At 51.1% G+C, this 12,577-nt stretch overlaps 5 protein-coding genes across 5 annotated transcripts, besides 1 other annotated feature; 2 read left to right on the forward strand and 3 right to left on the reverse strand.

Moving 5' to 3' along the window:
• Nucleotides 1-12,577: part of a sequence feature (contig 1.109 1..233950(1)) that runs on past both edges of the window.
• On the reverse strand, nt 227-2,077 carry ANIA_10833 (amidase; the record flags this gene model as incomplete). Its single annotated transcript, XM_659031.2, has 5 exons — nt 227-1,114; nt 1,173-1,367; nt 1,420-1,692; nt 1,751-1,772; nt 1,824-2,077. The coding sequence occupies 5 exons, from the start codon at nt 2,075-2,077 to the stop codon at nt 227-229; spliced, it is 1,632 nt and encodes a 543-aa protein (XP_664123.2).
• ANIA_10825 (putative amino acid transporter) lies at nt 2,755-4,633 on the reverse strand (the record flags this gene model as incomplete). The annotated part of the gene is made up of 2 exons (XM_050612965.1): nt 2,755-3,552; nt 3,602-4,633. 2 exons carry the CDS (start codon nt 4,631-4,633, stop codon nt 2,755-2,757), a joined length of 1,830 nt encoding a protein of 609 aa, XP_050467115.1.
• Nucleotides 4,994-6,203, forward strand: ANIA_06520 (oxidoreductase). The gene has a single exon (XM_050612970.1). It carries the CDS (start codon nt 5,008-5,010, stop codon nt 6,163-6,165), a length of 1,158 nt encoding a protein of 385 aa, XP_050467116.1. The 5' UTR covers nt 4,994-5,007; the 3' UTR covers nt 6,166-6,203.
• On the forward strand, nt 6,534-8,937 carry lysF (homoaconitase LysF; the record flags this gene model as incomplete). Its single annotated transcript, XM_659033.2, has 2 exons — nt 6,534-6,835; nt 6,908-8,937. The coding sequence occupies exons 1-2, from the start codon at nt 6,535-6,537 to the stop codon at nt 8,935-8,937; spliced, it is 2,331 nt and encodes a 776-aa protein (XP_664125.1). The 5' UTR covers nt 6,534.
• ANIA_06522 (tRNA modification GTPase) lies at nt 10,316-12,230 on the reverse strand (the record flags this gene model as incomplete). Its single annotated transcript, XM_659034.1, has 2 exons — nt 10,316-11,899; nt 11,970-12,230. 2 exons carry the CDS (start codon nt 12,228-12,230, stop codon nt 10,316-10,318), a joined length of 1,845 nt encoding a protein of 614 aa, XP_664126.1.

Consider the following 12,577-nt stretch of genomic DNA (forward strand, 5'->3'; position numbering starts at 1 on the left):
TTGTATCATATATCATAAATGCGGCCTTATTTTTATACACAATCCCCGAAACCACTGCAGCAGTATGACTATTCTGGTCCACAGAATATATGGGATTTTGGTGCGTAAAGAGCTTACCGCTCACGATCCATACAGCAACAAGAAGGCCCCAGAAGTGGGGATTAAGGGTTTAAAGATGGGGTAGGGGGCCAGAGAGGTTCATTTCTCTTCTCAATCAGGAAAGTGACTAACTCCGCCAAATCCGCTCAATCACTGTAGCAGCCCCCAGTAAGCTCTCTTCCTCTAGCCGTTTCCCAATTACCTGCAGGTTAACGGGTTGACCCTCCATAGCCTCGGCGTCATAAAGACTCCAATTCCATGCATCAAGGTCATTTCTCGGCCGATAGTCTGGCGGAAGGACATCCTTATCTGCCCTAACTCTGTCCACAGGGAAAGTGATGGCCGGGTAATCAAGGAGATTCCAGATCTTGGTATACCCAACCCAGCGCACGCTCCGGTGAGGCACGGCAACATGTGGCATCGTCGGGCTAAGTAGGACATCAACAGGTTTCCCAGATGGTGAGCGAGCTGCATTCCAACCGTCCAGGTATTTCTTCTGCAGATTATTCCTCTCCGTATTCATCTGCCAGTACTCGTAGACTGAAATGGGCTTTCCGCGATTCACCAATGCTTCGACGTGGGGAATGAACGGCTCTCCGGCGACAGCGACATCGCGACGCACATCCTCTCCTCCATCAACGGTATAGTATCGATCCATCAGACTTATGCATTTGAGGTGGTCCGATGTATTCCAGGTGACAAGTTCATGGCCGTTTGCTTCGAGCTTGGCTGCAAGTTCTCGCATCGCACGTTCGATGGGAGGATGTATCTTTACCACCCCATCGTCCAGAATCAAACCTATTACCAGTGGCCGGGACTGTATGCCCCGGAAGACGCTTTCATTCCACGGCAGGTTTGCGCATCTTGGATCTAGATCCCAGGGGCGAGAACTGGTTAGAAGCCGAGTTATATAGTATATTGAGTTGATATCGCGGGCCATTGGCCCAACGGATGAGGGAACGTGCTCTTGGCCCTCCGTGGAGACGGGGACGCCGCGATAGGGCAGCCTGCCACTCTACTCCATTGTTAGCTGCAGTTGTAATTGGCGTGCTTACGCGAAACGGTAGACGTACGCTAGGTTTGAATCCATACAATCCCAGAATGCTTTGCGGGATTCGAATACTACCGCCGATGTCTGTACCAAACCCCAAGATAGAACCATGCAATGCAAGCAGCGCAGCCTCGCCGCCAGTAGAGCCGCCAGGTGTGAGCGCAGGGTCACGAGGATTGATTGTCAAACCCCATAGTGGATTCTCTGTTTCCGCCCACTGGTTGCCGTCAGATTTGTGAGACAGTATATCGCCAACTGAAGAGACATACCATGATGCTTTGCGGTAGGTTCGTTTTGGCCAGGATAATGGCCCCCATTTTCTTGAGCATCTGAACCAAAACTGCATCCTCAGACGCGGGAGAGAATGACCGGCCAACGTAGCCGATAGTCGAGTCATAGCCCTTGACGTTGAACTGATCCTTGACTGTAACTGGTACACCGTGCAGGGGTCCTATGAGCTTTCCTGTTGCTTTGAACACCTTGTCCAGTTCTCGAGCTTGGGCCAAGGCATCATTGAATATGACCTCCGTAATGCAATTTGTCTGAAATTATCGAGTCAGCTGAGACCAAAAAAACTCCGGCATCTTGGTCTTGACTTACAAGCTGGTGAGCTACAGTAGCCCTAGAACCGATCAGCATCAATAAATCGACAATGTCCGTCTAACAAACTTACCTTCTGATATACGCGAAAGTGACTTGCTCAGCAGTAAAGCGGCCTTTCCGGAGCTGCTCTACCAGGGCCGGAATATTGTCAATGTTTGTTATCTCCTGCACCAGCGGGTCATGTTCAAGACAAGAGCGATTCGAAACAGAGCGGACCCGAGGCGGCCGGTTGTCAATGTCAGAGACAAAATACGGATTGAGTGCCTGGTCGCGCAGAGCACGTTTCTTTGCGACTGTCTGCTCCCATGGTTGAAGGCTGCCCATCCTCGTATGAGTTAGATAATGAAGAGTAAGTTGGGGCACTTCAACCTAGGAGCCTTTCATTTCTTGTCGTTCTTATGTATCTAAGGAAGCTTGTCCATCTGCGAATCATGTCTCAAGCGATTGGGCGCGTTTTAGGGCGACCATATTGGAGTCATCCTAATGTGTCGCCGACCAATGTCGGGGGTGGAGCTGGGTTCGAGTTGGAGTCATCTGGGTCGTTCTCCATAATAAGTAAGTTACCTGACTAGTTGACTAATGGCGCTACTGCAGGTTGTGCTGCAAAAGTGGCGGTCATATCAGACCCCGATATTTGAGGGCTGTATGGTATTATGGTTAAGATGTGAAAAAGATTTCTTTCATAGGCATCAATAACCTCACATCTTGTTTCCGCCTCTATTAATTTTAACTGCCGCGGGTGCATTCATAGAATCATGGCTCCTGCTCACCTCAACCCCGGCCAACTCTATAATACAAAATGTCTCGTGCCGGAGGAGACAGACGAGAACCCATCCAAACTCCAACATGCAGTGAGTCGTTGATATTCGCTGATAGGATACTAATGCATAGGCGACCTGTGATCATAATGGATGTAAGAAGTATGAATCTAACCGATAATCCGTAGCGTAACCTGAACGGTCGATCAAAACGAATAAATAAAGGGCTAAGTTGTTTCATGATCATCGTGAATGCCAAAGGCTCCATCCTTGAAACGCCTTCTTACCGTCCCGCTTGTAAATGCGCCAGATATAAACGGGGACCCCAGCGACAATGAATGCTACTACAATGAGAGTTTGTAGTGGTTCGGAGATGACGGCACGACTGAGCAAGAAAAGACTGACACAGCAGAATATAATTGGCGTCGAAATCCAGGTCTTATAGGGCCGCTCTAGCTGCGGTTCCCGAACGCGAAGCACGATGAGACCCAGCACGGTGAGAAAGTAGAACGTGTATCCTGCAACGCCGTAGAAGGTGACAAGGGTGCCGAACTCGCCAACGATGACATATAGCAAAGTAAGGATGCCATTCAGCGCCATCGCATTAATGGGTGTGTAGCCAATCCATGTCCCATTGCCAAAGACCCGACGGACTAACTTGCTCATCCACGACTGGCGTTGAAGCCGGTTCATGCTGCTGGACGAGCCTTGCGTCCAAAGGTTGCCGAACAGTGTTGGAAGATAGCCTTCCTTACCAGCTGCGTAGACTAGGCGTCCGCTCGTGAAAACAGTCGCATTCAAAGCACCGAAACAGCTTGCAGAAACGATAAGCGCAAAAATCAAGGCACCTATACTGCCAAATACCTTGTCACCGAACTGGACGGCAATGGTGTTGGTAGCTTCAATGGTGGAATGCGGCAGGACGAAGAAGTAGGAGACATTGGCCAAGAGATAAGAAACAATAACAAGGGGCATTGCAGTATGAATCACACGCGGGAGGTCTCGATTTGGGTTTTTAAATTCGCCCGTCACGTAGTTTGTCTGCGCTGTGTCAGTGGGCCGATCTGAAAGTTGTATTGGCGATACCCACATTGTCCCAGCCATCGAATGCCCACAGACCTGCATACAATGCCATAGCCCAACCTGAAATATCCATGTTCGTGCCCTCGAACCAGCTGATTTTCCATTCCTGATTGGCCTGCCCCTTCGCTGACAGGCCAGTGGCGGCAACAATAATCCCAATAATGGCGACACCGATCAATGCGACAAATTTGAATATCATGAATAAATCTCCAATCCGAGCAGCTAACCGAGTAGAGAGACAGTTGAGACAAATGACAACAAGAAGTCCACCAAAGGCAACGCCTTTGTTGATCCAAGGGCTGATCTGTTCGACTTCGGCACCTAATATAGCTCGAACCACATATTCTCCGAAGATGATCGAGATAATGGCTGCACTGCCAGGCTTGAGCACTAAGACAGCGCACCACGTAAAGAGGAATCCCGCCAATTCTCCGAATATTTTAGACAGATAAGCCTGGGCACCACCATTTAGAGGGATTGCGCCTCCCAGCTCAGCATAACTTGCTGCTCCGGTCCAAGCTAATAATCCGGCAACGAGCCAGGCAATCAGTGCACCACCAGGTGATCCCACATTAGCGTTGACTTGGCTAGGTGATGAGAAGATTCCCGAGCCGATCACCAGTCCCACTACCAGGGACAATCCATTGATATAAGTCAACGTCTTATTCCGCTCTAACGAACCATCAATACCACCGCCATCTCCATCGATTTGAGTTGGAGCCCCCAAGGGAGCGTAGCCATCGGCAGTCTGGGACAGAGGAAACAGATTCCTCCCAAAATCGAATGCGGAAGAGATAGAGTATGACCGATCAGGTCGCGGTCGTGACGACAAGTGGGTCATATGTGGATTGGAGTTCGAAAGGGGGTCCTCATCCTCTAGCGATAGCTTGCGCGAGGACGAAATGCCTGAGGGGGAAGATGAGCGAGAGAGGTCGAGGGCGGATTCGGGAGAGGACGAGGCCAAAGACGCGAGTTCTAGCGAGTCTCTAGCGCCATTTTCAGATCTCGATTCGGGAGCATTAAAGGTTATTCGGGACATGGCGTTGTAGATATGTTGGTTGTCGAAAGGAGGTCCTGGTTGGTGGTTATTGATCGGAGCAGTGACTGTCGAAAGGGTGCCATGCCCTTTGGTAGGGAACAGCGAGAAAGAGCGTCTCTAGTGTCAGGGAACAAAGGGCTGATCCCAGAGCGTTGAATAACATAAATGAGGGAAGTCCGAAATCCTAGGGAAGAAGGGCGACAGGCTAATCTTGCCTTCTGGCTGGCACAAGTAAACGGAGCTCGAGCGCTTGAGGATCGTCATTCGTGCCCAATTCGGACTAGTGCTTCACCCTTGCAAAAAAGACCAGGGGCGGCTATGTGCGGAGTTCCAGAGACCGCGATATCTTCTACTTTGAGATTTTAGACCGTCCCATGAAGCCCAGAATTCGATTACGGGGCTTCCTCCTTCAAGATGCGTTTTCAGCGCGGTCGTTAGCTCGGACACAGCGACGACATGCCACTGGTTCCTCGTCCTCTCCTCAACCTCCCCGGGCGTCCCCGGCTTCCCGTCGGTGGCTGCGGCTGACATTGGTAACCGTCACAGCTGCGGGAATTGGTGCATACATAAAATGGATGCAGGACATGAAAACAGCCTCTACGACCTTGAACCCAGGTCGATTCACGTCATACCAATTAGTATCTCGCGAACCTGTCTCATCCACCGGCAGCTTGTTTACGATCAAGCCTCCAAAATCAGATGGAAGCAATCTCAAAGTATATGAAGATGCATGGAATACTGGGGTATGGAGTGTTATGTTCAAGCAACCACAGTTGCAAATCGGCCGTGACTATACTCCTCTGCCGCCAACGTCAGCTAATGAGGACGATGAGTGCCTGCGATTCTTCATTCGCAAAGACCCCTTTGGAGAAGTTTCCCGGTACCTGCACAGCCTGAAGATAGGTGCACGCATTGAAGTACGTGGACCTCGAATCGAGTGCGAGATTCCTCCAGATACAGACAGGATTCTCTTTATTGCTGGTGGGACTGGAATTGCGCCTGCTCTGCAGGCGGGACATACCCTCCTTCGACGTACGGACCATATCAGAAAACCCACAATACACATTCTTTGGGCAAATCGGCAGCGGCAAGATTGCGCTGGTGGGTACAATGAGACTACGGACACAACTGCTGAAACACGAATGTCATGGCTTTACGGGCTCTTTGGATCTTCAAAATCAGTTACCAGGCCGGCTCCTGCTGAGGTAGCGGATACTGTGGAGCCGTCTCTTATTGTTCGAGAGATAGAGGCTCTCAAAGCGCAGTATCCTGAGCAAGTTACCGTGCAGTATTTCGTTGATGAGGAAAGCAGTTTCATTGGGAAGAAGACCATATTGGAATGCACCAAAACCGCCGTGCCGTCCTCCCCCGACAAGAGCAAACGCAATTTGATCTTTGTTTCGGGACCGGAGGGCTTCATCAGCTACATGGCTGGACCCAAGCTCTGGGCGCAAGGCATGGAGCTGCAGGGTCCTCTACAAGGCATCATAAAGGAGCTTGATCTTCAGGATTGGGCCGTTTGGAAGCTTTGACAGTCGTAGGCCTGATTCATCCAAATATCCACCCCTCTTGTAGTACAGATGTAATGCATTGTCGTTTTAACGATAGAGAGTATCCGCTACCAGACTACACTGTATTAAATCGATAATGCCGATAACGGAGGCGGCGGCGCCCTTTTCGCCGAGCGATCCTCGAACTTGAGTCTTGAAGACCGGGTTGACCAATGATAATCCGCGCCACCTGATTCGTCAGGAACAAAGGTAGAAGACCGAAACCCGCAAAATAATTCGGACACCCTCAACCATCTTCTCCGCACTCCGCAAGAAGAACAATGACTGTAAGTTGCCCTGCGGATACTGTCAATTGTGCTGTATGTACTGTACTTCCGGGTCACTGATTCAATGCAGTCGCGTTTAGTGTCGCAAAGCGGCCTCGGTCGCCGCTGGGCAGTGCTGCGATGCGCGCTGTCAAAGACCTACCAACGACGAACACTCACTTCCACCAGACGCCAATTCCAAGACGTTTTTCAGTCGCAACTTGAAGATCCTACCTCAGCTGCGCTATTTTCTGCTTTGAACTCTTCAAAAGCCGTACCCCAAACGCTTACCGAAAAGATCGTACAGAAGTACTCTGTGGGATTGCCACAGGGCAAGTTCGTCAAGTCTGGCGACTATGTTACTATCCAACCCCACCGTTGCATGAGTATGTTCAATATCCAGGAGCTAGCTCCAAACGAATGTTGGCCGGAGTTGTGGCTAATAAGATGAATTCTAGCACATGACAACAGTTGGCCATGCGCATTGAAGTTTATGTCCATTGGTGCTTCTCGTTTGCATAACCCGGATCAGATTGTGATGACTCTCGACCATGATGTGCAGAATAAGTCTGACAAGAACTTGAAAAAATATCGGCAAATCGAGGAATTCGCCACTCAGCACGGCGTGGAATTTTACCCCGCTGGTAGAGGTATTGGCCATCAGATCATGATCGAAGAGGGATTTGCCTGGCCTGGTACTCTTGCTGTCGCGAGTGACTCGCACAGTAACATGTACGGTGGTGTTGGGTGTCTGGGCACTCCAATCGTGAGAACTGACGCGGCTAGTGTTTGGGCGACTGGTAAAACCTGGTGGCAGATTCCCCCTGTGGCGAAGGTGACGTTCAAGGGCGTCTTACCACCAGGTGTGACCGGTAAAGATGTTATTGTCGCCCTTTGTGGTCTGTTCAACAAGGACGATGTTTTGAATCATGCGATTGAATTCACTGGATCTGAGGAGACAATGCGAAGCCTCTCAGTGGATACTCGGTTGACCATCGCCAACATGACAACTGAGTGGGGGGCTTTGTCTGGACTCTTCCCCATTGACAGCGTGCTGAAGGGGTGGCTGAGGGGCAAGGCCACGACGGCAGCCATGGGGCTTGCGGACGGCCCTTTCAAGACCCGGGCTGCTGAGCGATTCACGCACCCGCTCCTAGAGCAGCTGTTCGAGAATCCGTTGACTGCTGATAAAGGCGCCAAATATGCCAAGGAGCTGTTCCTGGACCTTTCAAGCCTTTCTCCTTACGTCTCTGGACCCAACTCAGTCAAGGTGGCTACTCCTCTTAAAGAGCTTGAGGCCCAGAACATCAAAGTGGACAAAGCATACCTTGTCTCCTGCACAAACTCTCGAGCCTCAGATATTGCTGCCGCTGCGAAGGTTTTCAAGGAGGCTGCCGAAAAGAACGGCGGCAAGATCCCCAAAATCGCCGACGGCGTCAAGTTTTACATCGCGGCTGCGTCAATTCCGGAGCAGTTAGCAGCCGAGGGAAATGGTGATTGGCAGACGTTACTTGAAGCTGGAGCAACGCAGCTGCCCGCTGGGTGTGGACCCTGCATCGGTATGGGCCAGGGTCTGCTGGAACCTGGCGAAGTCGGTATTAGTGCTTCGAACCGTAACTTCAAGGGTCGCATGGGTAGTACTGAGGCGAAGGCGTATCTGGGAAGCCCGGAGGTCGTCGCTGCCAGCGCGCTGAGCGGAAAGCTCAGTGGGCCCGGCTGGTACCAAACCCCTGAAGGCTGGACAGAAGTGATTCGCGGTGAAGGAGACGGCATCCGCGAAGAGGATCGAATGCTGACGAACGAAGAAGCTCTGGAGAAGATAATTGGTCAGCTGGATGACCTTGTGGCCGATGGTGAGAAGCGTTTTGCTTCGGAGACCCCAGCAGTTGAGGAATCCGAGCAAGGCCTGACAGAGATCTACCCCGGATTTCCCGAACGCGTCTCTGGAGAACTTGTCTTCTGCGACGCCGATAATGTCAACACAGATGGGATCTACCCTGGAAAGTACACCTATCAAGACGACGTGCCCCCTGAGACTATGGCCCGCGTCTGCATGGAGAATTACGATCCAGAATTCTCGACCACTGCTAAGGAAGGGGATATCCTGGTAAGCGGTTTCAACTTCGGCTGTGGCAGCTCTCGAGAGCAAGCTGCCACTGCTATCTTGGCGAAGAAGATTCCTTTGGTTGTATCAGGCAGCTTTGGAAACATTTTCTCCCGTAACAGTATTAACAATGCTCTGATGGGCCTCGAGGTCCCACGGCTGGTCAACCGCCTTCGTGAGACATTTGGATCTGGCGACAAGGTTCTCACTCGCCGTACTGGCTGGACTCTGACCTGGGACGTGCGGAAGAGCCAGATCGAGGTTCAGGAAGGCCCGGGCGGACCCAAGTGGACGCACAAGGTTGGAGAGCTACCACCAAACGTCCAGGAGATCATTGCCAAGGGCGGTTTGGAGAAATGGGTTAAGAACGCCATTGGTGCTTGATCAATGAGCCTGTTACTGAACGAGGATGGATTTTTTGTGTTCTATTATACCCAGCGTGCTCCCTTATATGTCCAGGGGAATTCAACCGCATTGACATAACCCGGCGTTGAGTCAAGCTGTTATGCGTTCAGGTGCTTATTTCTGGCATCTGCTGTTGTTCCGATCTTAGAGCCTTGGTGAAGGATGTGTATGTACCTATATAAAAGCGATCTTATTGCTCAATTAGACAGATTTTATTGCTTCTCTCAACTGTGCAGGTTCGTCAGTCTTGATCTAGGTTCTACTAACATTCCGCAGCAGCTAAAAGGCTATTATCAATGCATGCCTCCTGCTTTGAGGGAGAGTCTAGGCGGGATAGTGGTCAATGATTTTCGCCTTCAGGCCCATCGCATTCAAGTTTGACAGTCTCGCCGCTTGTACTTTCGCCTCGACCCAACGTTAATATCTGCATTTTATTTACGCCGGCATGTTCATCATTGACTGGATAAGAGCCAGGCCTCACGATACTCCAGCTGAACACAATAGAAATTGGATATTGCACTTGATGAATGCTGCATGGTCATGGAAGCCCTCCTTGTAAGGGTTGAGGTTCTTACACAAGGCATATAGGCTCTCGCAATCGTATGAGGGTGCTCTGTAAGGGAGATGTCATAAGGAGACATTAGGGAAGGCTTCATTCACCGATATTCTCAACAGACAGATTTTTATACGAAAATCCTCCTCAGATAGTCTGCGCTCAGGCCTCTTTCTCCAGAAGCCGTACAATAAACCCAACTGAATTCCTTGGCTTTTCCGTCTTCGTACTCTGCTCCTTCTTCACAGAGCCGATAAGGGGGCGAGGACAATTATGTCAAGGCGTGGAGTCCCAGGCCATTCTCACACTACTCCTATTTTCCTGGATATCGTCGACAAACAAGCATACTCACCTCGATTTAATGCACTGGTCATGGAAGGCCGATAGGGGCAGATATGTGTCCCCCTCATGAGAAAACTGACTTGTGCTTTGCCGAAGTAACTAGATCTTATAATGTAACCTCCCCGGCCAATAATGAAGAGGGTTGCAGAAGGATCAAACCCCCAGGGCATCAAATGTCCATTGTCTCTCTCCCAAGCCTACCCTTGGCCTGCTTCGAGCGCACCCAGCTGACAACGACGCTTTTGTTGATGCCTCCATGCATCCTACTTCCGACCAATCGCCTCAAGAGACTAGCAAACAGGACACTGCCCTTGCTGAGCCTCCCACTTCAGGCAGGTATGATGGCTCTGCCAGACTTAGATTGGATGGTAGTGGCAAAAGCCCTTAAAGCCCCGGATGTTGCGAATACCGTACCGATCAAGTATCTTAGGCGTGATTGGTGTCACACAGCACGGTCTATGCCTACTTCCCAACACAGAACTTCTCGAAAACCACGCCCAACACGTCTTCGACATCGCCGCTTTCACCCTTGCCCGTAATTGAGGCAAGAGCATCTGCAGCATAACGCAAGTGCTCAGCGGCCACTACAATATCCACCTCCGATTCAACCGAGTCCGGTCCCGGAGACCCTGAATATGGGCCATCAGGGGTATCGCGAGATGAGGAGGGATTTGCTTGAGCTAGGAATTCTTCTAAGCTCTGAAGGCACAGCTGCAGGTTAGAGCTTTGACGATGACTAACCCCGAGTGAGTCTTCCCAGTACGATCGATCGTACTGCCCGTTGGCGTCTCCGTCTACTCCGGCTGGGGTGGCCATTTCCTCGAATGTGGAGATTAGGCCCTGCAGGAAGGACGGCCAGGAGTTCGTCATCGGCTGTTCGAGTCCATCCGAAGATTCAAGACATGAGATGCCGAAGACGCGCTTCTTCGGTACTTCTGGGAATATCTGGTTCACTTTCTGGGCTATTTCGTGTGGCACTTGACTGGCCTCGCTCTGATCCAGTGGTGGCAACCGGTCGCATTTATTGATGGCCACAATTATTTGCTTGCCGGCACGCACGCACTCGTTGGCTGCATCTACAACGTCCGGCTCCATGGCAAGTCGGAATGGTGCCCCTTCATCCGATCCTTCCTCCACCGAGATCACCACAACAACAACGTCGGAGGCCATAGCTCGCGCGCGAGCCCGCCGAATCCCCTCCTTCTCGACACTGCCAATTACCAGAGAGGCACCGCCGGGAGAGTTAGAGCTAGGCTCCGATCGAATACCCGCCATGTCACCCAACTTGCAATACCAACCGCCCAGGTCTATTCCCACATCTACAATATCCCTGGTGGTACCTTCCTCTGTACTTACGATAGCAGCCTCTCGACCAACAATCCGGTTCAAGAGCGAGCTCTTACCCGCATTTGGCGCTCCCAGCAGAGCAACCTTTATCCCACTACGCATCAGCTCGCCCTTTGATGCATTCTGAATGTGCAGTGCGATCTGCCGGCTGAGAGCCCGCACCTGCGTCGAGACAGATAGAACCAAATCGTCCGATGACTCATCAAAATACTGGTCCTCGGAGAAATCAATCAATGCTTCGAGCTCCCCGCGTGCGTAAAGTAATTGTTGACGCCATTTTTCGTATCGTTTTGATAACGCGTCACTTGCGCCACGTACAGCCAGGCGCCGCTGCTGTTCCGTATCTGCCGCCAGAGTGTCACCCAGTGCTTCGATTTGCGGGAGTTCAAGCCTGTCGTTCATAAATGCCCGCCGGGTGAACTCTCCTGGCTCTGCGTAACGAACCGAATGCTCCTTTCCGCTAGTTTTCGATATGGCCGACAGGACTGATTTTACGATTGCCGGTCCTCCATGAAGATGAAACTCCAGTACATCCTCCCCAGTAGCTGTCTTAGGGCCAGGCATATATAGTACTAGGGCTCCAGCATCTAGAATATCTGCTTGGCCACAAGGTTCGTCTGAGGCCGGGTCGTAGATGGTGCGAACGGCTGCTACCCGAGGACGCGGAAGTGGTGCTTTGGGACATAACGCTTGGTAGATCTAGAGCAATATGACAGATATTAGCATATACTCCTTTTGATTCTTCCGAAGGGAAATGCAGTGCGCCTACCGAGACACAGGCCGGCCCCGAAACCCGGACAACGGCAATGGCAGCGCGACCAGGAGCCGTTGATAGCGCGTAAATAGTGGAATCACCCTTGTAAAGTAATCGAGAGGGTACTGTCGCTGCGAAGCATCGATGTTGCGGTGTCGATGAAACACTGGTATTCAGGGCATGGCACAATGGATGCGCTTTAGCCCAGGGTTGGTTCCGTGGCAAGCGAACGGGAGTAGCAACCCTTCGCAAGTGCCAGAACGGAGATGCCCGCATGCGCGGAGATATATAAAGACAAAAGCGAAGAAAGAGTTATTGAATGGATAACCGGAGACTGGGATCATTGATCTTAAAGCTGCTTCACCCGAGTGGACAAAATGAACCCTGATCACGTGAGACCCTTACGAACTGGAGTCGAGCTCAGCAGGGCCTACTACCCTAATTCAAAACTAGGTCAGGGACATTACCATACAACTAGAGTTATGACAGATTAATGTTGAACAAAAAGTCCACCCACTTCGTCACGCCTGCGTGCCGAATAGGAACTCGTGCTCGATTATTGACCAATATAGTCGATAGACCAGACATCAGATCTGTAAGGACAAGAAAAGAATATGTACAGG

The sequence above is a fragment of the Aspergillus nidulans genome, chromosome I (genome assembly GCF_000011425.1).
Source record: "Aspergillus nidulans FGSC A4 chromosome I".
NCBI classification, from domain to species: domain Eukaryota; kingdom Fungi; phylum Ascomycota; class Eurotiomycetes; order Eurotiales; family Aspergillaceae; genus Aspergillus; species Aspergillus nidulans.